The sequence below is a fragment of the Pogoniulus pusillus genome, chromosome 25 (genome assembly GCF_015220805.1).
Source record: "Pogoniulus pusillus isolate bPogPus1 chromosome 25, bPogPus1.pri, whole genome shotgun sequence".
In the NCBI taxonomy this organism is placed as follows: domain Eukaryota; kingdom Metazoa; phylum Chordata; class Aves; order Piciformes; family Lybiidae; genus Pogoniulus; species Pogoniulus pusillus.
The window spans coordinates 20,049,008-20,068,913 of NC_087288.1; the positions used below are offsets into that span (position 1 = coordinate 20,049,008).

The following is a 19,906-nucleotide window of genomic DNA, read 5'->3' on the forward strand; positions in this document are numbered from 1 at the left end:
GGGCCACTTCCTACAGGAAAAACGTTGGTATGCTAAAGCATGTCCAGAGAAGGGCAACAGCTGGTGAAGGGTCTGGAGAACAGATGTTCTAAGGAGTAGCTGACGAACCTCATTGTTCTCTACAACTCCCTGAAAAGAGGTTGGAGTGAGGTGGGAATTGGTCTCTTCTCCCCAGTATCAGGTGATGGAATGAGCAGAAATGGCCTGAGATTGTGCTGAGGAGGTTTATTTTGGATATGATTTAAAATGTCTTCCCTGCAAGAGTGGTCAGGCAGTGGAACAGGCTGCCCAGGGAGGTGGTGGAGTCATCATCCCTGGGGGTGTTCAAGAAACCTGTGGCCATGGTGGCCTTAGGTTGATGGTTGAACTTTATGATCTTAGAGGTCTTTTCCATCCAAAAGCAATCCTGTGATTCTGTTTCTAATGCTGTTCCCACAGTGTGTGTCTGCCAGATCTGGTGTTTCTCCAAGTGGAGTGGCACCAGATGATGTAACCGCAGCTGGTTGCTCAGGCAGTGGTGGCTGACAGAGCTGTCACATACTCCCCAGGTGACACCATCAGAGCCTACCAGGCTCTCTGAAGGATCTGCCTGTTTCTTTCCAACTGCTGACTAGGAGGAATGGTATCTGGGATGCTTTCCCCAGACCTGAGCAGTCACTGCATTCCCCAGCCCAGACATGCTCTGCAGCAGGGCATCCAGGCACCCGTGGGGGCTGGGAGGACTCAGCTGCCTGCTGGCAGGGACACAGATATGAAGAGGCTGCAGGGCTCAGGTCTTTTATTGCAAAGAGGGAGATAAGAAAAAGGGTGGTCACCTCCAGTGGCCAGGTCCAACCACAACAGTGTGGTGGGTGACCCTGTGCAGCCCCCTGGCCTGAGCCCTGGCTGGCCAGAGGGTGTGGGGGAAGCACTGGCATCAGGGTAAGGCTGGCTCAGCCCCAGCCAGACACAGCATGCTGGGCAAACCTGGCCTCTTCCTCTGCTCTGGTGCCTGTCTCACTTGGTGGGTGCTGAGGTCCCAGACTGTTCTGAGGCCTTACAGAAGCTGCTCTGAGGGGCTCCTTGCCACGTGGGGATGGGATCAGCTTCACCCAGGGAGGGAAGGAGCAAAGTCAGTGCCCTTTGTCCAGGCGGGAAGCTCAGCAGCCCGTCTTGGGTTGGCAGGTATGCTCCTGGCATAGTCGTGCCCAGGCCATGCCTCCTGTGGGCTTGTCACGTGTTGCCCTGGGTCAGCTCCTCGGGGCAGACAGGCTGGTCCCGGGCACTGTGCAGTGCTGGGGAGGGCTGGGCCAGGGCGCTGTGCTGTGGGGCTGTGTCTGGCCCCAGTGCCATGTGCTGCCGGTGCCGCTGGTACTGCACAAACGTGCAGATCTTCAGCCCGATGGCCAGCATGTTCTTGCTCATGAAGATGCTGGAGACCCGGGCGTCCCTGAAGAAGATCATGTTGCTGCCTCGGATGAAGATAGTAGTGATGTTGACAGTGAGCATGCTCAGCATGGGGTACAGCATCATCCGGTGTGGCATGATGCCAATCCCTTGCATGCTGATCTCACAGAGGGACACGCAAGGGAGGACCAGAAGCAAGATGTAGCAGTAGAAGAACATGATGCCCTCAGCCCAAAGCGGCAGTCCCTTCTTCTGGGGCTCCCACAGGTTGGCCTGGATGTCCAGCACATCCAGCACATCCACAATGACCCAGAAGAGGCGGTTGCGGAGGTCCTCCTTCTTCTTGAATGTCCTGACGTACTCCATGTGCTCCGTGGCCACCAGCAGCATGTAGAGGGCTGGGATGCAGATGGAGAGCAACAAGGTCAGCGCTTTGCGGGCTATGAGATCCAGGCTTTTCCGGTCAGCTTTGTAGTTCTGGTAGACAAAGTAGACTTTGATCTCCAGAACAAAGACATATAGGAACCAGAGGATCATGGCATAGCCACGTTTAGCTGTCTTTACCTCTGCCCCGACCCAGATGGCCATGTAGCGGAGCACCAGCAAGAAGCACACATCACCCACTGCCACCATGACACAGATGCCCAGCTTCCTGGAGCCCTGGCTCTGCTCCACCAGGTAGGCGTCCATGAGGACGAGGCTGGTCATGATGAGCACGGTGGAGAGGCACACGTGGGGCTTGTTGACAGGTGGTGGGGGAACCATCCTGTATGGAGAAACAAGCAGGGCCATCAGGGAGTTGCTGGGATTACCCAACCTTGGGCCCTCTTCTACCCCTCTCTCCCCAACAACTGTGGATGGCTGAAAGAAGGTAAAGAAGGCTCATAGACTCTTCTCCCATCTGATGTGCCTGGTTTGTTCCAAGTTCACAAACTCCTACCCAAAGTACTTCTAAGACTCCTGGGGCCACAGCAGGCCATCCTGGTGACATATGCTGGCTGAAATCCACCTCCCAGGCTGTGCATAGGCGCAGGCTGGTGCAGACTGGACAGCTCACTGCACTGGTCAGTCTCTGCCACAGTGAAGGGCACATGCCTGATTTCCCAGCCAGTGGCACTGGTTCTTACCTACTCACCAAGGCATGCAAGACCATATCTAGGCTTTTAATACAAGCAGGTCCTTGACTGGTATGATTCAGGACTGCTCTCAGTCTCTTTATTTTCATGCATGGGTTGAGATGAAGGATTATCTTTAGCCTGTCTGCCCTGTGGGGTGGGAGGCAAGCAACTAAGTCCAACTCTTTCAGCCTCACACTTCCAAAGCACCCTGCCTACAGCTGCTTGCCCCCACCCTGTCCCAGCCAGACCAACCAATAGCAAGGTAACAGCACACAACTCGAGACTACTAGGAGCTCTGCAGCAGGCCGCCTGTTTCTGTCTCCCAATTCAAGAGAGGCCAGGATCTACTTGAGAGAGCCCAATGGAGAGCTAGGAGAACAATTAGGGGACTTGAGGCTGTTTAGTCTTGAGAAGGCTGAGAGAGGGTCTTCTTAATGTCTATAAATATCTGAAGGGTGGGTGTCAAGGTGAAGGTGACAATCTTGCTGGTGGTGCCCAGTAATAGGTCAATGAACAATGAGTAGAAGATGGAACACACAAAGCTCCATTTCAACATGAAGAGAAGCTTCTTTCCTGTGACAGTAGCAGAGCACTGAACCAGGCTGCCCAGAGAGGTTGTGGAGTCTCCTTCTCTAGAGACTTCCAGGTCCCTCCTGGATGTGTTCCTCTATGACCTGCCCTAGATGATCCTGTTTTGACAGGGAGGGTGGACTGGATGATCTCTGGAGGTCTCTTCCAACCCCTAACATTCTCCGATTCTAATTTCAGCTGAATGCTCAGCTTGCCCAGGCTGGGGTAAAGCAAAACAGTGTCCCCAGAAGCATCCTGCCTGCCTTGGATTGCAGCAGGACCGTCGGGCTCTCCTGCTGGCCAAGCACAGCTGTGAGCAGCTGCTGCCAGAGACAGAGCGAGGATGGAGCAGAGCCCTCACTGGGCACAGCTTGGCAGCTGCTCTGGAGCGGAGCCAGGTCCCTCACTGAGATGGAGACTGAATCTGGGCTCCTAACAGTGTGGCACAGCGCTGTGCAATGGCTGCCCACACACAGAACGTTCAGGGGCCCTGGGACACCATCCTGCTTCTGCCGCGGGCACCTGTGTGCTCCACAGAGCTTGGCAGCAGGATGGAGACCACGCGGATAATGCTCACCCCTGCGCACCTCGGCGCTGCCAGGACAGCTCGGGGCCCCGGCACATGCTGCCTGACCTCCTGCTTCTCGGCACAGGGAGCAGGAGCCCTGCAGTGGCACAGCCTCGGGCACAGAGCGGCTCCGGTGCGCTCAGGGCGGCAGCAAAGCCTGCAGCCTGCCAGCCGCGGTGCCGCTGCGAGGGAGAGCTCTGCGGCTGGCGAGCAGGGGCACACTGGTGGCTGTGGCACATCTCGGGGGTGCTGCACGGCCCGGCCGGGGGCTCTGCCGCGTTTCGCCGCACGGCACCGTCACGCCTACGGATGGAGGAGCCGTGGGCAGCCCAGGCCCAGCTCAGCAGCTGCCCCGCCTGGAGAACGGGGCCTGGCAGCCGCCACGGAGCCGGAGCCGACCGGCCCCGCACGCTGCCGCTAGCCACGGCCAAGCGCAACGCCCTCGGCATGCCGACACAGAGACCCCCGCCCCTGCCCGGCGAGAGAGTGGAGCCCGCGGCAGGCCCGCACCGGCCCGGGGCGCCGGCAGAGAGCAGCAGGCAGGCCCAAGGCACGGGCGCAGCGCGGCCGCCGTCCCCGCCCGGCTCCCGCTTACCTCGGCCGGCTCCCGTGGGCGCCGCGGCAGGGCGGCGGCGGCAGAGGCGACAGCGGGGCCCCGGTGGCGACCCCGGGCCCGGCGCGACATCGCCCGGCGAGCCCCGGCAGCGCCTCTGCTGCGACGGCGGCTAGCCCCTCCCGGCGGGCGGGCGGAGACTGCGCTGCCTCCGCCTCAGCCGAGCGCCCGGCGGTGCCCGCCGTGCCCGCCTGCGCCCTGCGTCCCCGCCCGCCTTCCCTGGGCAGCCCCGGAGTCTCCTGCCGGCCCCCCCCGCTCCCCGTTCGCACCCATCGGCGCCCGCCCCGGGGCTGTGTCCTGCGGCACACACACGGCTCTGCAGCCAGCCTGCTGCCCCGGGACTGCATCCTGCGGCACACACACGGCTCTGCAGCCAGCCTGCTGCCCCGGGGCTGCATCCTGCGGCACACACACGGCTCTGCAGCCAGCCTGCTGCCCCGGGGCCGTGTCCTGCGGCACACACACGGCTCTGCAGCCAGCCTGCTGCCCCGGGGCCGTGTCCTGCGGCACACACACGGCTCTGCAGCCAGCCTGCTGCCCCGGGGCCGTGTCCTGCGGCACACACACGGCTCTGCAGCCAGCCTCCTGCCCCGGGGCCGCGTCCTGCGGCACACACACGGCTCTGCAGCCAGCCTCCTGCCCCGGGACTGCGTCCTGCGGCACACACACGGCTCTGCAGCCAGCCTCCTGCCCCGGGGCCGTGTCCTGCGGCACACACACGGCTCTGCAGCCAGCCTCCTGCCCCGGGGCCGTGTCCTGCGGCACACACACGGCTCTGCAGCCAGCCTGCTGCCCCGGGGCCGCGTCCTGCGGCACACACACGGCTCTGCAGCCAGCCTCCTGCCCCGGGACTGTGTCCTGCGGCACACACACGGCTCTGCAGCCAGCCTGCTGCCCCGGGGCCGTGTCCTGCGGCACACACACGGCTCTGCAGCCAGCCTGCTGCCCCGGGGCCGTGTCCTGCGGCACACACACGGCTCTGCAGCCAGCCTCCTGCCCCGGGGCCGCGTCCTGCGGCACACACACGGCTCTGCAGCCAGCCTCCTGCCCCGGGACTGCGTCCTGCGGCACACACACGGCTCTGCAGCCAGCCTCCTGCCCCGGGGCCGTGTCCTGCGGCACACACACGGCTCTGCAGCCAGCCTCCTGCCCCGGGGCCGTGTCCTGCGGCACACACACGGCTCTGCAGCCAGCCTGCTGCCCCGGGGCCGCGTCCTGCGGCACACACACGGCTCTGCAGCCAGCCTCCTGCCCCGGGACTGTGTCCTGCGGCACACACACGGCTCTGCAGCCAGCCTGCTGCCCCGGGGCCGTGTCCTGCGGCACACACACGGCTCTGCAGCCAGCCTCCTGCCCCGGGGCCGTGTCCTGCGGCACACACACGGCTCTGCAGCCAGCCTGCTGCCCCGGGGCCGTGTCCTGCGGCACACACACGGCTCTGCAGCCAGCCTGCTGCCCCGGGGCCGTGTCCTGCGGCACACACACGGCTCTGCAGCCAGCCTGCTGCCCCGGGGCCGTGTCCTGCGGCACACACACGGCTCTGCAGCCAGCCTGCTGCCCCGGGGCCGTGTCCTGCGGCACACACACGGCTCTGCAGCCAGCCTGCTGCCCCGGGACTGCATCCTGCGGCACACACACGGCTCTGCAGCCAGCCTCCTGCCCCGGGTCTGCATCCTGCGGCACACACACGGCTCTGCAGCCAGCCTCCTGCCCCGGGGCCGTGTCCTGCGGCACACACACGGCTCTGCAGCCAGCCTGCTGCCCCGGGGCCGTGTCCTGCGGCACACACACGGCTCTGCAGCCAGCCTCCTGCCCCGGGACTGTGTCCTGCGGCACACACACGGCTCTGCAGCCAGCCTGCTGCCCCGGGGCCGTGTCCTGCGGCACACACACGGCTCTGCAGCCAGCCTGCTGCCCCGGGACTGCATCCTGCGGCACACACACGGCTCTGCAGCCAGCCTCCTGCCCCGGGACTGCATCCTGCGGCACACACACGGCTCTGCAGCCAGCCTCCTGCCCCGGGGCCGTGTCCTGCGGCACACACACGGCTCTGCAGCCAGCCTGCTGCCCCGGGGCCGTGTCCTGCGGCACACACACGGCTCTGCAGCCAGCCTCCTGCCCCGGGGCCGTGTCCTGCGGCACACACACGGCTCTGCAGCCAGCCTGCTGCCCCGGGACTGCATCCTGCGGCACACACACGGCTCTGCAGCCAGCCTGCTGCCCCGGGACTGCATCCTGCGGCACACACACGGCTCTGCAGCCAGCCTCCTGCCCCGGGGCCGTGTCCTGCGGCACACACACGGCTCTGCAGCCAGCCTCCGGCCCCCCGCCCGCCCCGAGGCCATGGCTGTTCCCTGCCGCAGGCCAGGAGACGCCCCGGGAAGACCTGGGGTGCGTGGGGAAGCCTGGCCGGGCAAGGGCCCTGCCTGCTGGCACCCAAGCACGCCAGTCTGCGGGGTCCTGGGCAGCTCTAGCTCCTCGGGACCCCGGTGGAAGTGGTCTGGCCACAGCCAGGGGTTTGTGTGGATAAAGCAGGCCGGTGAAGGCGCAAGGTCTCCCTCATCCTGGTGGGCATCCCTCTGCAAATGCTCTTCTATCACCATCAGCAGCTCAGGGAGTTTGTTCCTTAGCTACGCAGGGAAAGTTTTCCAGTGTATGTCCACTGTGAGGCGTTTTGGAAGATGGGGAGGCCACTGGAGATGGGAGAAGAGCAAAACTAGGCAGGCATAGACCCGAGTGAGGGCATCAGTGTCAGTCACAGTCACTGAGTGCCAGAAGTGCAGTCCTCCTCACCTCCAGCTGCTCACAGGGTGGCTGTCCATAAGTCTTTGTTGTATCTCGTGCCCTGAAAGGTCTTTGGTGGCACCAGGAACACGTAAATCCCACCTGTAGTGCCCATGGCAAATGGAAACATTGACCCAGAATCCACTCTCAGCTCACGGGTCCCACAGTGAACATGACCTGCTTCGTGGAGGGCCCATGAGGGAGAAGGACTCTGGGCTGGAGAGGTGCAGCCAGGTAAAGAATTTGGCTTTGATATCATTATTTTCATCCAAGAAAGAACAACATTCTCCAGAAGGGCTGAAAGAGGATGAAAATAAGCCAGCAGTGTGCACTGGAGGGACAACCAGAGCCTGGGCTGCAGCAGCAGCAGTGTGGCCAGCAGGGCCAGGGAGGTGATTCTCCCCCTCTACTCTGCTCTGCTGAGACCCCACCTGGAGTACTGCATCCAGTTCTGGAGCCCCCATTACAAGAAGGATGTGGAGATGCTGGAGAGTGTCCAGAGCAGGGCCAGGAGGATGCTCAGAGGCTGCAGCAGCTCTGCTGTGAGCACAGCCTGAAAGAGTTGGGGCTGTGCAGGCTGGAGCAGAGGAGGCTCCCAGGGGACCTTCTTGTGGCCTTTCAGTATCTAAAGGGGACCTACAAAAAAGCTGGGGAGGGACTTCTGAGGCTGTCAGGGAGTGACAGGAGTGGGGGGAATAGAGCAAAGCTGGAGATGGGTAGGCTGAGGCTGCATGTGAGGAGGAAGTTGTTGATCCTGAGAGTGGTGAGAGCCTGGCAGGGGTTGCCCAGGGAGGTGGTTGAGGCCCCATGGCTGGAGGTGTTTGAGGCCAGGCTGGCTGAGGCTGTGGGCAGCCTGCTCTAGGGTAGGGTGTCCCTGCCCATGGCAGGGGGGCAGGAGGGTTGGAACTGGCTGATCCTTGTGGTCCCTTCCAACCCTGACTGATGCTATGATTCTATAAATCAGACAGGGCAACCTGCCTCAGAAAAGGAAAGGAGACCTTGCAGCTCAGGCTGAGTGGAGAGCACAGTGAGGTATGTCAAGGGAAGCCAGCAGGGAAACAAAACCCATCTCTTTCCCAAGGGATGCAGAAGCACCAAGCCTCGCTGCATCAGGGCAGTCTCTTGCAGGCTGCAGGGGGGAGCAATGGGGCTCTGCAGGCACCCAGGAGGTGGTGCCAGAGATACTGTGGCAGGCAGGCAGGCGGGAGCAAGGCGCTGGAGGCGCTGGTGACAGTCCCATGCGGTGTGGCAGTCCAGAGGTGTGCCTCTGAGGCGACGAAACCCTGAATTTCCATCGCAGCTCCGCACAGCACCATGTGCCTGATGGGACAGAGAGCAGGTGCTGACGCTTCTGACAGCTGCTCAGGGGAGGCATGGAAGGCCCACAGTGGCAAACCGCTTGGCACGGGGCACGTGGAGCAAAGCTGTGCCAGCACACACGCTGGGCCGCCTGGATGCACCCAGCCACAATGCTCCTGGCAGCCTCGGCTCGGAAAAGTGGAGGCCTGAGGCACTGGATCTGGAACACGCAAATCCTGCAGGATCTGCAGGGCAGGAAGCCAGCCCAGCTCTTCACAAGGTGAGGTACCAGAGCAGGGACCCAGGCAGGGGTGATGTGGCGTTTCCCTGGGCTGCAAGCAGGGGTGGCTGGGCAGAATGGCTGTTTGTGCCACAGCCAGGGGGGGCAGTGCAGACCTGTGCAGCCTGCTCAGGATAAAGCCACCGCTGGCTCTTTGTCACCAGGGGATGTGTGTGACCAGCAGCATCTGGCTGTCCCATCCAGTCCCACACAAACGACTTCACAGACTCATAGAATTGTTTTGGTTGGAGAAGGCCTTTAAGATCATCAAGTCCAACTGTCAACCTAAGGTCACCATGGCCCTTAAACCATGTCCCAGAGTGCCACATCAACACACTTCTTGAACACCTCTGAGCACAGTGGCTCCACCACCTCCCTGCACAGCCTGAGCACCTTTCAGGAAATATTTTTTTTGTAATACCCAACCTAAGCCTCCCCTGGCACAATTTCAGGCTATTTCCTCTCCTTCTATCACCTGACACTAAAGAGAAGAGACCAACCCCCACCTCACTCCAACCTCCTTTCAGGGAGTTGTGGAGAGCAATGAGGTCTTTCCTCAGACTGCTCTTCTCCAGACTACACAACCCCAGTTCCCTCATCTGCTCCTCACCAGAGCTGTTCTCCAGACCCTTCACCAGCTTTGCTGCCGTTCTCTGGACATGCTCCAGCACCTCAGTGCCCTTTTGTAGTGAGGAGCCCAAAACTGAACCCAGTATTCAAGGTGTGTCCCTCACCAGTGCTGAGGACAGGGGCATGATCACTTCCCTGATCCAGCTGGCCACTCTATTGCTGATCCAGGCCAGAAAACGGTTTGCCTTCTTGGCCACAGTGTAACATGAAGGTAGAAAAACATGAAGAGCAGGCTGTGCAGCCAAGCCCCCAAATGAACAAGGCACATTGAAGCAGCCTGAGGGAAAACAAATAAAATAAAATAACAGGAAAGGAAAGGAAAGGGAAAAGGAAAGGAAAATGGGAAAGGGGAAAGGGGAAAGGGGAAAAGGGAAAAGGGAAAAGGGAAAAGGGAAAAGGGAAAAGGGAAAAGGGAAAAGGGAAAGGAAAAGGAAAAGGAAAAGGAAAGGAGAAAAGAAGTCATCTGCAGAAAATCCAGAAGGCTGAGACAAGTAGGTGAGCTGCACTGAGGTGAGAGGTACTCAGGGAAAAGGCTGCAAGGAGACAGCCAGGGAAATCCACCTCAGTCATACTGAATATCCCTCCAGGGAACAGGGAGAAAGCCCTCAGCAAGAAGCTGCAAGTGATGACTGCAGTGGGGAAAAGGCATGGACCTGGGATCTATGCTGAGAGCTTTGACAGCTCTGGGAATGCATTACAACTCATAGAGTGTAGCACAGCCACGGAGCAGAGGTGTGTGGAAGAGGTGGAACATCCTTTAAGAACAGTGGAGAAGCAGTCTTTGTGGACAGAGAGGTGGTCTGAGAGAGGTGCAGGACTCCTGGCCCTGTATGGGCCATGACTGATTAGTCAGGGTTGGAAGGGACCGCAAGGATCATCCAGTTCCAACCTCCCTGCCACAGTATCTCTGGCACCACCTCCTGGGTGCCTGCAGAGCCCCATTGCTCCCCCCTGCAGCCTGCAAGAGACTGCCCTGATGCAGCGAGGCTTGGTGCTTCTGCATCCCTTGGGAAAGAGATGGGTTTTGTTTCCCTGCTGGCTTCCCTTGACATACCTCACTGTGCTCTCCACTCAGCCTGAGCTGCAAGGTCTCCTTTCCTTTTCTGAGGCAGGTTGCCCTGTCTGATTTATAGAATCATAGCATCAGTCAGGGTTGGAAGGGACCACAAGGATCAGCCAGTTCCAACCCTCCTGCCCCCCTGCCATGGGCAGGGACACCCTACCCTAGAGCAGGCTGCCCACAGCCTCAGCCAGCCTGGCCTCAAACACCTCCAGCCACCTCCCTGGGCAACCCCTGCCAGGCTCTCACCACTCTCAGGATCAACAACTTCCTCCTCATGGCCAGCCTCAGCCTACCCATCTCCAGCTTTGCTCCATTCCCCCCACTCCTGTCACTCTCTGACAGCCTCAAAAGTCCCTCCCCAGCTTTTTTGTAGGTCCCCTTTAGATACTGAAAGGCCACAAGAAGGTCCCCTGGGAGCCTCCTCTGCTCCAGCCTGCACAGCCCCAGCTCTTTCAGTCTGTGCTCACAGCAGAGCTGCTGCAGCCTCTGAGCATCCTCCTGGCCCTGCTCTGGACACTCTCCAGCATCTCCACATCCTTCTTGCAATGGGGGCTCCAGAACTGGATGCAGTACTCCAGGTGGGGTCTCAGCAGAGCACAGCAGAGGGGGAGAATCCCCTCCCTGGCCCTGCTGGCCACACTTCTGATGCAGCCCAGGCTCTGCTTGGCTTTCTGGGCTGCAAGTGCACACTGCTGGCTCCTGTTGAGCTTCTGTTCAGCAGCATCCCCAAATCCCTCTCCTCAGGGCTGCTCTCCAGCCACTCACTGCCCAGCCTGGATTTGTGATTGGCATTGCCCTGACCCAGATGCAGGACATTGCACTTGGACAGGACACTGAGTCACTTCACCAGGCTGCCTTGGGCTGAGCAGAAAGGTGCTTCTAGCCTCCTGGATGTGAAAGGACATCCCTGACAGCCTGGACCACTCAGTGCTGTTGGAGTACCACAGAAATAGTTGGGTATGTTGACTAAGTCTGAAGGCAAACAGATGAAACCAAGTGGTAAGGGAGGCACTGTGATGGGTTTTCTACAGGCAAATCAAACCTCTGGACCTAGCAGGGTCCTATGAAGCAGTCATCTGCTTTCAGGGAGAGGCAGTAACGATACCCAGCAGAGATGAAAACATGATGGGTGGACGTGCTGAGATAACACCAGGCCAGCATGACCACCACGTGAGTGTCCTGCAAAACAAGGTCTTCACATTCACCTGCAGAATGCTATGAGGATGCAGAAGCTGGAGGATTTCCATCTGTTCCATGCCTTGGCCATCACTGACTCATCCACTTCTTTCTTGTAGTTCAAAATCGGGAGCACCTCAGCTCCCAGTTCATTGTTGCCTACTTTCAGGATACCTCAGCCAGCATCACCCCACTCTGACGATTTAGTGCTGTTCCCTTTGCATTTTTCAGAGGCAGTGCCATTTCTGAAGGACTCTCTGCTGAAGGTGAGGTCTGCTAGGGGATTCTCCCTACTTTCTTCTAGAACAGCACCACAGCAATGCTTTTGGTGGCGTTTATTAAACGAAGAAAACACATTGAAGCAGCAGCCAAGACGGGAGGACCAGGCAGCTCTGTGCTGGGATCCATGCCTTTCGATGCATCGATGCAGAAACAGGCTAGGAAAGGGGTCAGAGAGCAAGGTAGGAGCATTCGATAAGGGTTCAGATGAATGGCTGCTGTGCCACAGGCTCTGTCCCTGCACACCGTTAGCTCCACAGGTGCTGGGGGGTGTCCTTGCCCTGTCCAGGGCTTTCGAGCAAGGAGCCGCTTTTAGCTCCCAGCTTCCCTTTGCAGGCCTTGTCTTACTTTTAGCTTCAACTTGTCGAGCCCACGGGTTCCCCGCTCCGGCATCTTGAAGATCGCTTCCTCCTTCTGTCCATCTTCTGACCGGCTCTGCCGTTACCGTTAAGCCATCGCCGCCGGCTCCAGAGGGCGCGGCGCAGCCTCCGAGGGGAGCTCCGGCAGAGCTGTCCGCGGCAGCTCCTCACGCCCCCGCCGCCCCCACGGCACAGCCCCGCCCCGGGGCGGTGGCGGCAGGACAGGGCGGGGCAGGCCGCGCGGCTCGGTCCCCGTTGCCACGGCAACCTCGCGAGCCAGGCCGCGAGCTCCAGCGGGCGGGCAGGCGGGCGCGCGCGCGACCGCACCCCTCCGCGAGCTCGCGCGTGCCGCGGCGGCGGCGGCGCTTCAAAAGGCTCTCCGCCACGCGCCCCCTCCCCGCGCCGGCCGGGCAGCAGCTTTCTTCCCATTGGCTGGAGCCCTCCCCGGCGGCCTCTGCGATTGGCTCACTGGCCCCTGCGGCTACCATCCCTCTCGGTTTCTATTGGCTGGGTGACCGAATTCTCCAGTCCTCGCGCTCTCCCCGGCTCCGATTGGCTCCGTCTCCCGCCGCAGGCCGCACCCTAGCCGCTCTCTGATTGGTCAGGAGCCTGCAGCCCCTCCCCTCCGCCGCGCCCTGCCACGCTTCGGTTGGCAGCCTCGGGAGGAGCGGGCCCGCCCCGCCCCGCCCCGCCGCGCGAGCGAGCGCGCGCGTCCGCCGAGGCGGAGGCCGGCGCTGAGGCTGAGGGGCTCTGGCCGCCCCCCATCGCCAGTGGCGGCGACGGCGGCGGGATGGCGGCGACGGCGGCGACAGCGGCTGCAGCTGGCGCGTTGGGCTCGGGATCCACCGCGGGGCCCCCGGCGATGGCCGGCGGGACGCCAGCGGCGGCGATGGCTGTGGCTGGCCCGCCTGGGCCGGTCCCGGTGCCTATGAACCTATTCGCGACGTGGGAGATCGACCGTTCGGCGCCGAGCTGCGTACCCAGGTGAGCCGCGTCTCCCGGGGCCTCGCTGAGGGGCCGCCTCCCTTCGCCGTGTGGCCTCGGTGAGCCGTTCGAGGCCGAGAATGGCATGGGCGCGGGGGTGAGAGAGGCGGTCCGCTGCCGGCCTCCCAGCGCCTCTTGTATCAGCGGCCCCTGCAGCATCTCTGTCCCGCCGGGCCGGGGGCCGCGCCCCTTCTGTGGCGGCTGGGCCTTGCCCCAGCCAGAGGCTGGAGGAGCGGCGAACAGCAACCCCTGCCACCGTCCCTGCACAGTGCCCCCCAGGGGGCTGCCGGCAGCGCCGGGGCCCGGCGGGGCTGGGTGTGCCAGCCCCGGACCACGGCTGCGTTGTCTCCATGTTGCAGCCTCGGAGTAGCCGCGTGCTGTGGTGGCCATGGAAGGTCTCCAGATGGATCACTGCGCCTCTACCGCTGCCGGAAGGTGCCACTTGGCCTCTGATGGCTGTGCGGCCGGTCGCTTGAGGCCAGGTGGTGGCCGCCTTGCACCTGTGGGCTCCCTGGGACACCTGTACTGCCGGCCGTAGCTAACAGCAAAAAGGGTTCGCTCTGCTGCCAGCTGAATGCACAGAGTAGGAGGACAAGCTGAACGGTGCCAGTGTCGGTGCTGATGGCGTGGTTAGGGCTATCTCCCAGGTTTGTGGTGCTTGTGGGAAGAATGTGAAGAGCCGGAAGGTGCTGGATGCTTTAATGAGCAAAGTGCCTTTTGGCCCACTCATCAGATGTTGATCAGGAGGCCCTCTTGTGAGGAAGTCAGTCTGGATCCATATATCTCTGGGCTTGTGGTGCCTTGCCTGCAAGTGGTGTACTCAAGTGCTGCACAAAAGCTAGAGAAGCTGATTTCAAGAGGAGAAAAACAGTTGTTCCTGTTGGGCAGGAGAGCACCTGCCTTTGTGAAAAGGCTTCAGAAGGTTGATGTGTTTGTAGGGAGAAACTTGGTGATTGAGTGGTCACATAGGTAGGAATAGAAATGTTCCAAACCACTCTGAGCTAGTAGCAGGAGCCTGTGTGATTGCAGTGCCCAGGGAGGTCCTGGGCTGAGCAGGCAGCACATGGGGAAGAGTTTGCAACATGTACACTGGCTTTTCACAGGCACCTTTTGATGACACATGCTGAGCAGGAAGCAGTGATCCTTCTATAGCTTTAAAGTGACTTGATGAGGTATTGTTTATTTGTGGGTAGGTTACTCCCCGTCTGGAATTTGAAGAGCAGAACTTCGTTAACAGGTTGACTTCCTGCAGTGGTTAGAGCACAGAACTCAGTGGTGATAAGCATGGTAGGTACTTAGTCTTCACAAATGGAAGTGCTGCAAGGACTAGGGAGAGTAGGAACAGCTTTGGGCAAACCGAAGGGAATGACTAGGAGTGGTGTGACTGAGTTTGTAAGTGGTGGGATGCCAGTGGGTGAACAGAAATGGTGTGTCATTAGTTTGAAACTTGTGTGCCTGAAGAACTACTCTTTAGCCCATGAGTCCTGTGCCTTTTCACAAGAGTGGCTTCCATTGGCATTAGGTAGATGCTGGTTCTAATGCATGAGCCTCTTTGCATGTTGGCAGCCATGGGAGGCAGTAGCGTGACACACCACCTTGGAGGAAACTCTGGTGAAATTATTCTGAGGTATCCTCTCTGGATGTCTTCAAATTGAACATTAGTCAGGATGGGAAGAAGCAGGTGCAACCTGCTTCTTCCTTCAGAGGCCATGGCTCAGACATGGTGTGCTGCTGTGGCTGTTAGGTCAGCAGGTGTTTAGAGAAGTCTTGTCAGGCCACAGTGACCAGCGTGGGACCAGTGCTTCTGAGTTATCTGCTCTTCAGCTGCCTCAAGCTTTCCTGAGTGAGCAGGTTGCAGGTGGGCACCTGTTAGACAGGTATTTGTCTTCACTGAAACTAAAGGCAAGTGAAGTGCCAGATGTGAACTGGGTTAATGATCCATCTGTGCATTGTGCTTGACATGCCTGTGCTCTTCATCTACTGATCTATTTGTGTAATGGTTTAGTCTTTTATGTCCTTCAAGGTAGAAACTCTGCTGCACTGCCCCAGTGCCAGCACAGGTGGGCTCTGGCCTTACTGTGCTTTGGGGGTGGTGCCAAAATAATACCCACTCAAGGGCAGTAATTATTCTCCCCTGTGTCAGTCTGTCTCTTATGTGTGTGAAGCTTCAGCTCTTCCAGCTCTCTGCATACGTAGGGAAATGAGAGCTCTGCACTGATTTTGATGCTGTAGAACATGCTTTCTTTTACTAGGTTCTGTATCATCAGTATTTCCCTATCCTTGTACTGCTTCTTAGGTGTTTCACGGTCCGGGAGGTGTTCAGGGCCAGGCTGGACAGGATCTTGAGCAACATAGCTTAGTGGAAGGTGTCCCCTGCCCACGACAGGGTGATTGGAAATAGATGCTGTGAAGTACAACCAAGGCACTGAACAGTTCAGTAGGATGACTGTAAGAGTTCCGGTGCCTTGAAGGAGGATCTTGGCTTTCTGAGCTGAAATGTTGCACATCATTTTGTCCTTCCTGCTGAAATAGGAATGTGCCACTGCTCTTAGTCCATGTTTAATTTTGGGAGTTGCTGAGTCTAGTCTGGGTGATTTCATAAGGGGGGGTAACTCCCAAACCATCACACTTGTTCTCAGAATGAACTTAATGCTTAGAAATACTGAAAGGGTGGGTGTCAGGAGGATGGGACCAGGCTTTTTTCAGTGGACATGGGGTAACAGGCACAAACTTGAACAGAAGTTACATCTAAACACAAGGAGGAAATTCTTCAATTTAAGGGTGACAGGCTACCCACAGAGGTTGTGAAGTTTCCACCTCTGGAGGCATTCAGAACCTGCCTGGATGTGTTCCAGTTTGTCCTTCTTTAGGCTCCCCTTGGCAGGGGAATTGTACTTGCTGATCTCCAGAGGTCACTTCCAACCCCTAATATTCTGTGATTCTGTATCTTCCCTTCTTTCTCTCTTCAGGGCCAAGTTGAAGGCCATCTGTGAATTCATTATGCCCTTCATATGAATCAAGTGAGCATAGCCTAGACCCCATCTGGCTTTGGCTCGGGTGGCTCTCAGGGGAGGCAGAGTTGCATTTTCTGAGCAGTGGACTATTGTACAGAGAGACAGAAGGAAATAAATTCCTGGAAACCAAGCAGAGTGTTCTTCACATCTTCAGTTAGACTACCCACTGGGATAGGGACTGTTGACTTCCCACCACGATGCCTGAGGAGGAAAGTAATCCTGGTTGATTCATGCTGCAGGCTGGGAAGAATGCTTGCACTAAATGAGTCTATCAGCCTTAACATCCACTCATAGTTACCTTAGTAAAAAATTTCACAGCAGAGTTCTGAGGCAGGAAAAAGTGTCTTTATTGTGATACTGTGCAAATAAGGACCCTTAGGGGTTGTAGCAACTTTTCTCTTTATGGAGACTGCAAGGAATGAATTGGAACTCTGATGAGACCTCACTGGGCTACTATGTCCAGCTCTGCAGTCCTCAACACAAGAAGGACATGGACCTGTTGGAGTGTGTCCAGAGGAGGGCCATGAGGGTGATCAGAGGGCTGGAACAATTCTCCTACAAATGCAGGCTGAGAGTTGAGTCTGTTCATCCTGGAGAAGACAAGGGTCTGGGGAGACCTTATAGCTGCATATCAATATCTGAAGAGGGCTATAGGAAGGCTGGGGAGGGATTGTTTAGAAGGGCCTCTAGTGAAAGGATGAGGGCCAATGGTTTTAAACTAGAGAAGGGCAGATTTAGATTGGACATTAGGAAGAAGTTCTTTACTGTGAGGAACACTGAAACAGGTTGCCCAGGGAGATGGTGGAGGCTCCGTTCCAGGAGGCATTCAAGGTAAAGCTTGTTGGGGCTCTGAGCAGCCTGATCCAGTTGGAGAAGTCTCTGCGTCCTGCAGGGGGAGTTGGACAGTATGACCTTTGAGGGTCCCTTCCAGCCCAATGCATTCAATGACTGGGTTCATTCTTACTCTTTTCCCAGCTGTTGTATTTGGTGCTCTGTGGACACTGTTTCAGTAAGTCATCACATTTCTACTTGAAGGCGAGAGGTACAAGTTGTATTTTGGCTAATGTGCCAGTATCAGAACCATGGAATTGTTTCAGCTGGAAGAGACCGCTAGGATCACGGAGTCCAACCATCTACCTAAGACCTTTGTTGAGCTCAGACTGTAAAGGCAGATTCTACCTGTACAAGTTAGGCTGTGAGTGGCACTGCAGGGATTCAAACACTGTGTTGTTTCATCCAAAGGACCTCATATCTCAGCATGATGCATGAGCTCAAATACATTCCAAGTCCTGCTGCCAACCACACAGTGTGCTTGAACACAATGTCTCATGCTTATGATAGAGCAGCTTTGACTTGGAGAGACGCATGTGATTTGGGCTCACATTGTGAGACTGTGTACAGAATCACAGAACTGTTTCATTTGGAAAAGACCTCGAAGGTCATTGAATCCAACCACCAACCTCAGACCTCCATGGCCATTAAATCATGTCCCAAAGTTCCATGTCCACACGTTTCTTGAACACCTGAAGGGATGGTGACTCCACCACCTCCCTGGGCAACCTATTCCAATGCCTCACCAAGTATGTGCATGTTCAGGACATTGTTTCAGAAGGTGCTCTGAATTCTTTTTTGGTAAAACTCCCAAATCTGTGCTTTGAAAAGTTGGAGAACTTCATTTGTTGGAAAGCCTAATGAATGCTTTTGTGGAAAGAGAGCAGCTCTTGCAAGTACAACTGGAGATAACTCATGGGTGATCTATGTTATGCACCACATGATGATCCTTTGAAGTGCTGTGAGTTGAATGTTCTGGCTCTGCAACCCTGTTGTCTTATTTGGCAGCCAGGATCTATGATTTGACAGCTCGTGGAGGCAAGGGTAAGGCTTCCTTTGTGCAGCTGGCTGAATGCTTTCATTTGAGACGGGGCAGGTCTTGCAGTGGCCAATACATGATCTGCAGCATGGAGTAATATGGAGCAGCATGGAGCTTTGGCAGAGCTGCATTCAACCAGGCTAGCAGCATCCCACAGCCCTGTGAAGTGTGCTCTGGATTCATGGCCTACTTCCCCTTGGCAAGGAGTTGCCTGTTTTTTTCCCTATAGCACTTCAGAGTTTCCTTTTCTGAGGCTGATTTCATAGAATGGTTTGGGTTGGAAGGGACCTTTAAAGATCATCTAGTTCCAACCCTCCTGCCATCAGCAGGGACATCTTCTCCTAGACCATATTGATCAAGGACTTGTCCAACCTGGTCTTAAAACACCCCCAGAGAGAGGATGTCCACAGCCTCCCTGGGAGATTTGTTGATGAAGAGCTTCTGATTGGATGTTCCTTTGAGTAACACTTATTCCAGCTGGAATAATGTGTATTTATATGCCTGAGATGTTCTTGAGTGGTTTACTGGGTGAATAGGGCATTTTCATGGCAAACTTCCAACCTCAGTAAAGCTCTGCTCTCTTTGGGTAAGCTACAGAGTCACACCTCTAGGAATGTTAAATGGTGTAGATCCAGACAGGGAGTGTTTGGGAGAGAGTCCAGTTTCTTGTAAGGAAGTGGCCTCTTATAACTGCTGGTATTTGCCGTGTTTGAATCGCAGTGAATCCTACGTAGAAGCCAAAATGTTGTCAGCAGCCATTGGATTGCTTACTGATCTTCATATTGTATTGTGTGCTTGGCTACATCTGATGTGTTGTCCACTCTCTGTCACCCTCTGTGGCTTGTCTGTTGTAGAATCATAGAGTTGTTTCAGTTGGAAAGACCTCACTGAGTCCAACCATCAACCTAAGAACACCATTGCCATTAAACCATGTCCCCAAGTGCCATGTCCACACATTCTTTGAACACCTCTAGGGATGGTGACTCCACCACCTCACTGGACAGCCTGTTCTGATGCCTGACCACTTCTGCAGGAAAAAAATTTTTCTTCATATCCAACCTAAACCTCCCCTGGCAGAGTTTCAGGCCTGTCAGAGAGGAGTGCTTGGGATTTCTCCTCAGGCAGTGTTTGGTTTCCCTCCTCAGCGCACAATCATTGACTTGGTGTCTGTTATTCCTTCTTTCTGCTCATTAGTGGAACTCAGGACAAGTATCACCTGCCAGCATGATTGATGGGGGGATGTGCTCCTTTCAGAATATTAATAGTTGACTTCCCTGAAGACTTAATTTTCTTTGGAGTGCCTGTCACGCTGCCTCCTGGCCTTGCTCTCCCATGTTTCATTCATGAGCTGTTAGCTCAGTTGTCTGATGGCTTATCAGAAGCATCGCGTTGCTCTGATTGCGCTAGAACACTGCGAGGGCTCATTCTGCTTCCTCTGGTGTGTTCAGTGACTTGTGATTCATTACTAACAGCCACATAGTATGTGCACAGTACACCCTCCTCAGGGATGGAGATCTTTTGACCTTCATGCTGTCAAAAGGATGAATTGCTGAGCACCAGCATCTTACGGAGCTCCTGCAGCAGATCCGATGAAATCTACGCTGATTCTTTTGTGTGGTACTTTGGAGTGTGGCTTTAAGCTGGGAGAGGGAGTTTTAACTGGATATTAGGAAGAATCCATTGCAGTGAGGGTTGTGAGATGCTGAAACAAGTTGCCCAAGGAATTCATGGATGTCCCCTCCCTGGAAGTGTTCAAAACCATGTTGGATGAGGACTTAGCAACCTGGTCTAGTGGGAGGTGTCCCTGCCCATGGTGGTGGGATTGGAATTAGATGATCTTCCAATTAAACCATTCTACAATTCTAGACTGAGTTTCCAGTCAACTTCATAAGAAGTTACTTCCAAAGAAAGAG

At 57.0% G+C, this 19,906-nt stretch overlaps 2 protein-coding genes across 5 annotated transcripts in view; one reads left to right on the plus strand and one right to left on the minus strand.

The window, feature by feature from the left end:
- Nucleotides 1–761: 761 nt before the first annotated feature.
- On the minus strand, nt 762–12,305 carry LOC135186705 (transmembrane protein 121-like). Of its 3 annotated transcripts, none has more exons than XM_064164670.1 (2): nt 11,517–12,305; nt 762–2,152 (listed from the first exon to the last, which is right to left on the minus strand). In XM_064164670.1, exons 1-2 carry the CDS (start codon nt 11,576–11,578, stop codon nt 1,213–1,215), a joined length of 1,002 nt encoding a protein of 333 aa, XP_064020740.1. In that variant the 5' UTR covers nt 11,579–12,305; the 3' UTR covers nt 762–1,212. The 3 variants fall into 3 exon arrangements, with proteins under 3 accessions (XP_064020740.1, XP_064020742.1, XP_064020741.1); XM_064164672.1 differs by lacking the exon at nt 11,517–12,305 and adding an exon at nt 4,238–4,379; XM_064164671.1 differs by lacking the exon at nt 11,517–12,305 and adding an exon at nt 2,522–2,726.
- A 532-nt stretch (nt 12,306–12,837) lies between these two features.
- Nucleotides 12,838–19,906, plus strand: part of LOC135186708 (phosphofurin acidic cluster sorting protein 2-like) — a 74,311-nt gene continuing 67,242 nt past the window's right edge. Inside the window, exon 1 of one of the 2 annotated variants that reach the window (XM_064164677.1) lies at nt 12,838–13,109. In XM_064164677.1, the coding sequence (XP_064020747.1) occupies nt 12,916–13,109 (194 nt within the window). In that variant the 5' untranslated portion in view covers nt 12,838–12,915. The remainder of the gene's footprint in view (nt 13,110–19,906) is intronic. The other variant, XM_064164678.1, reaches the window with a different exon arrangement.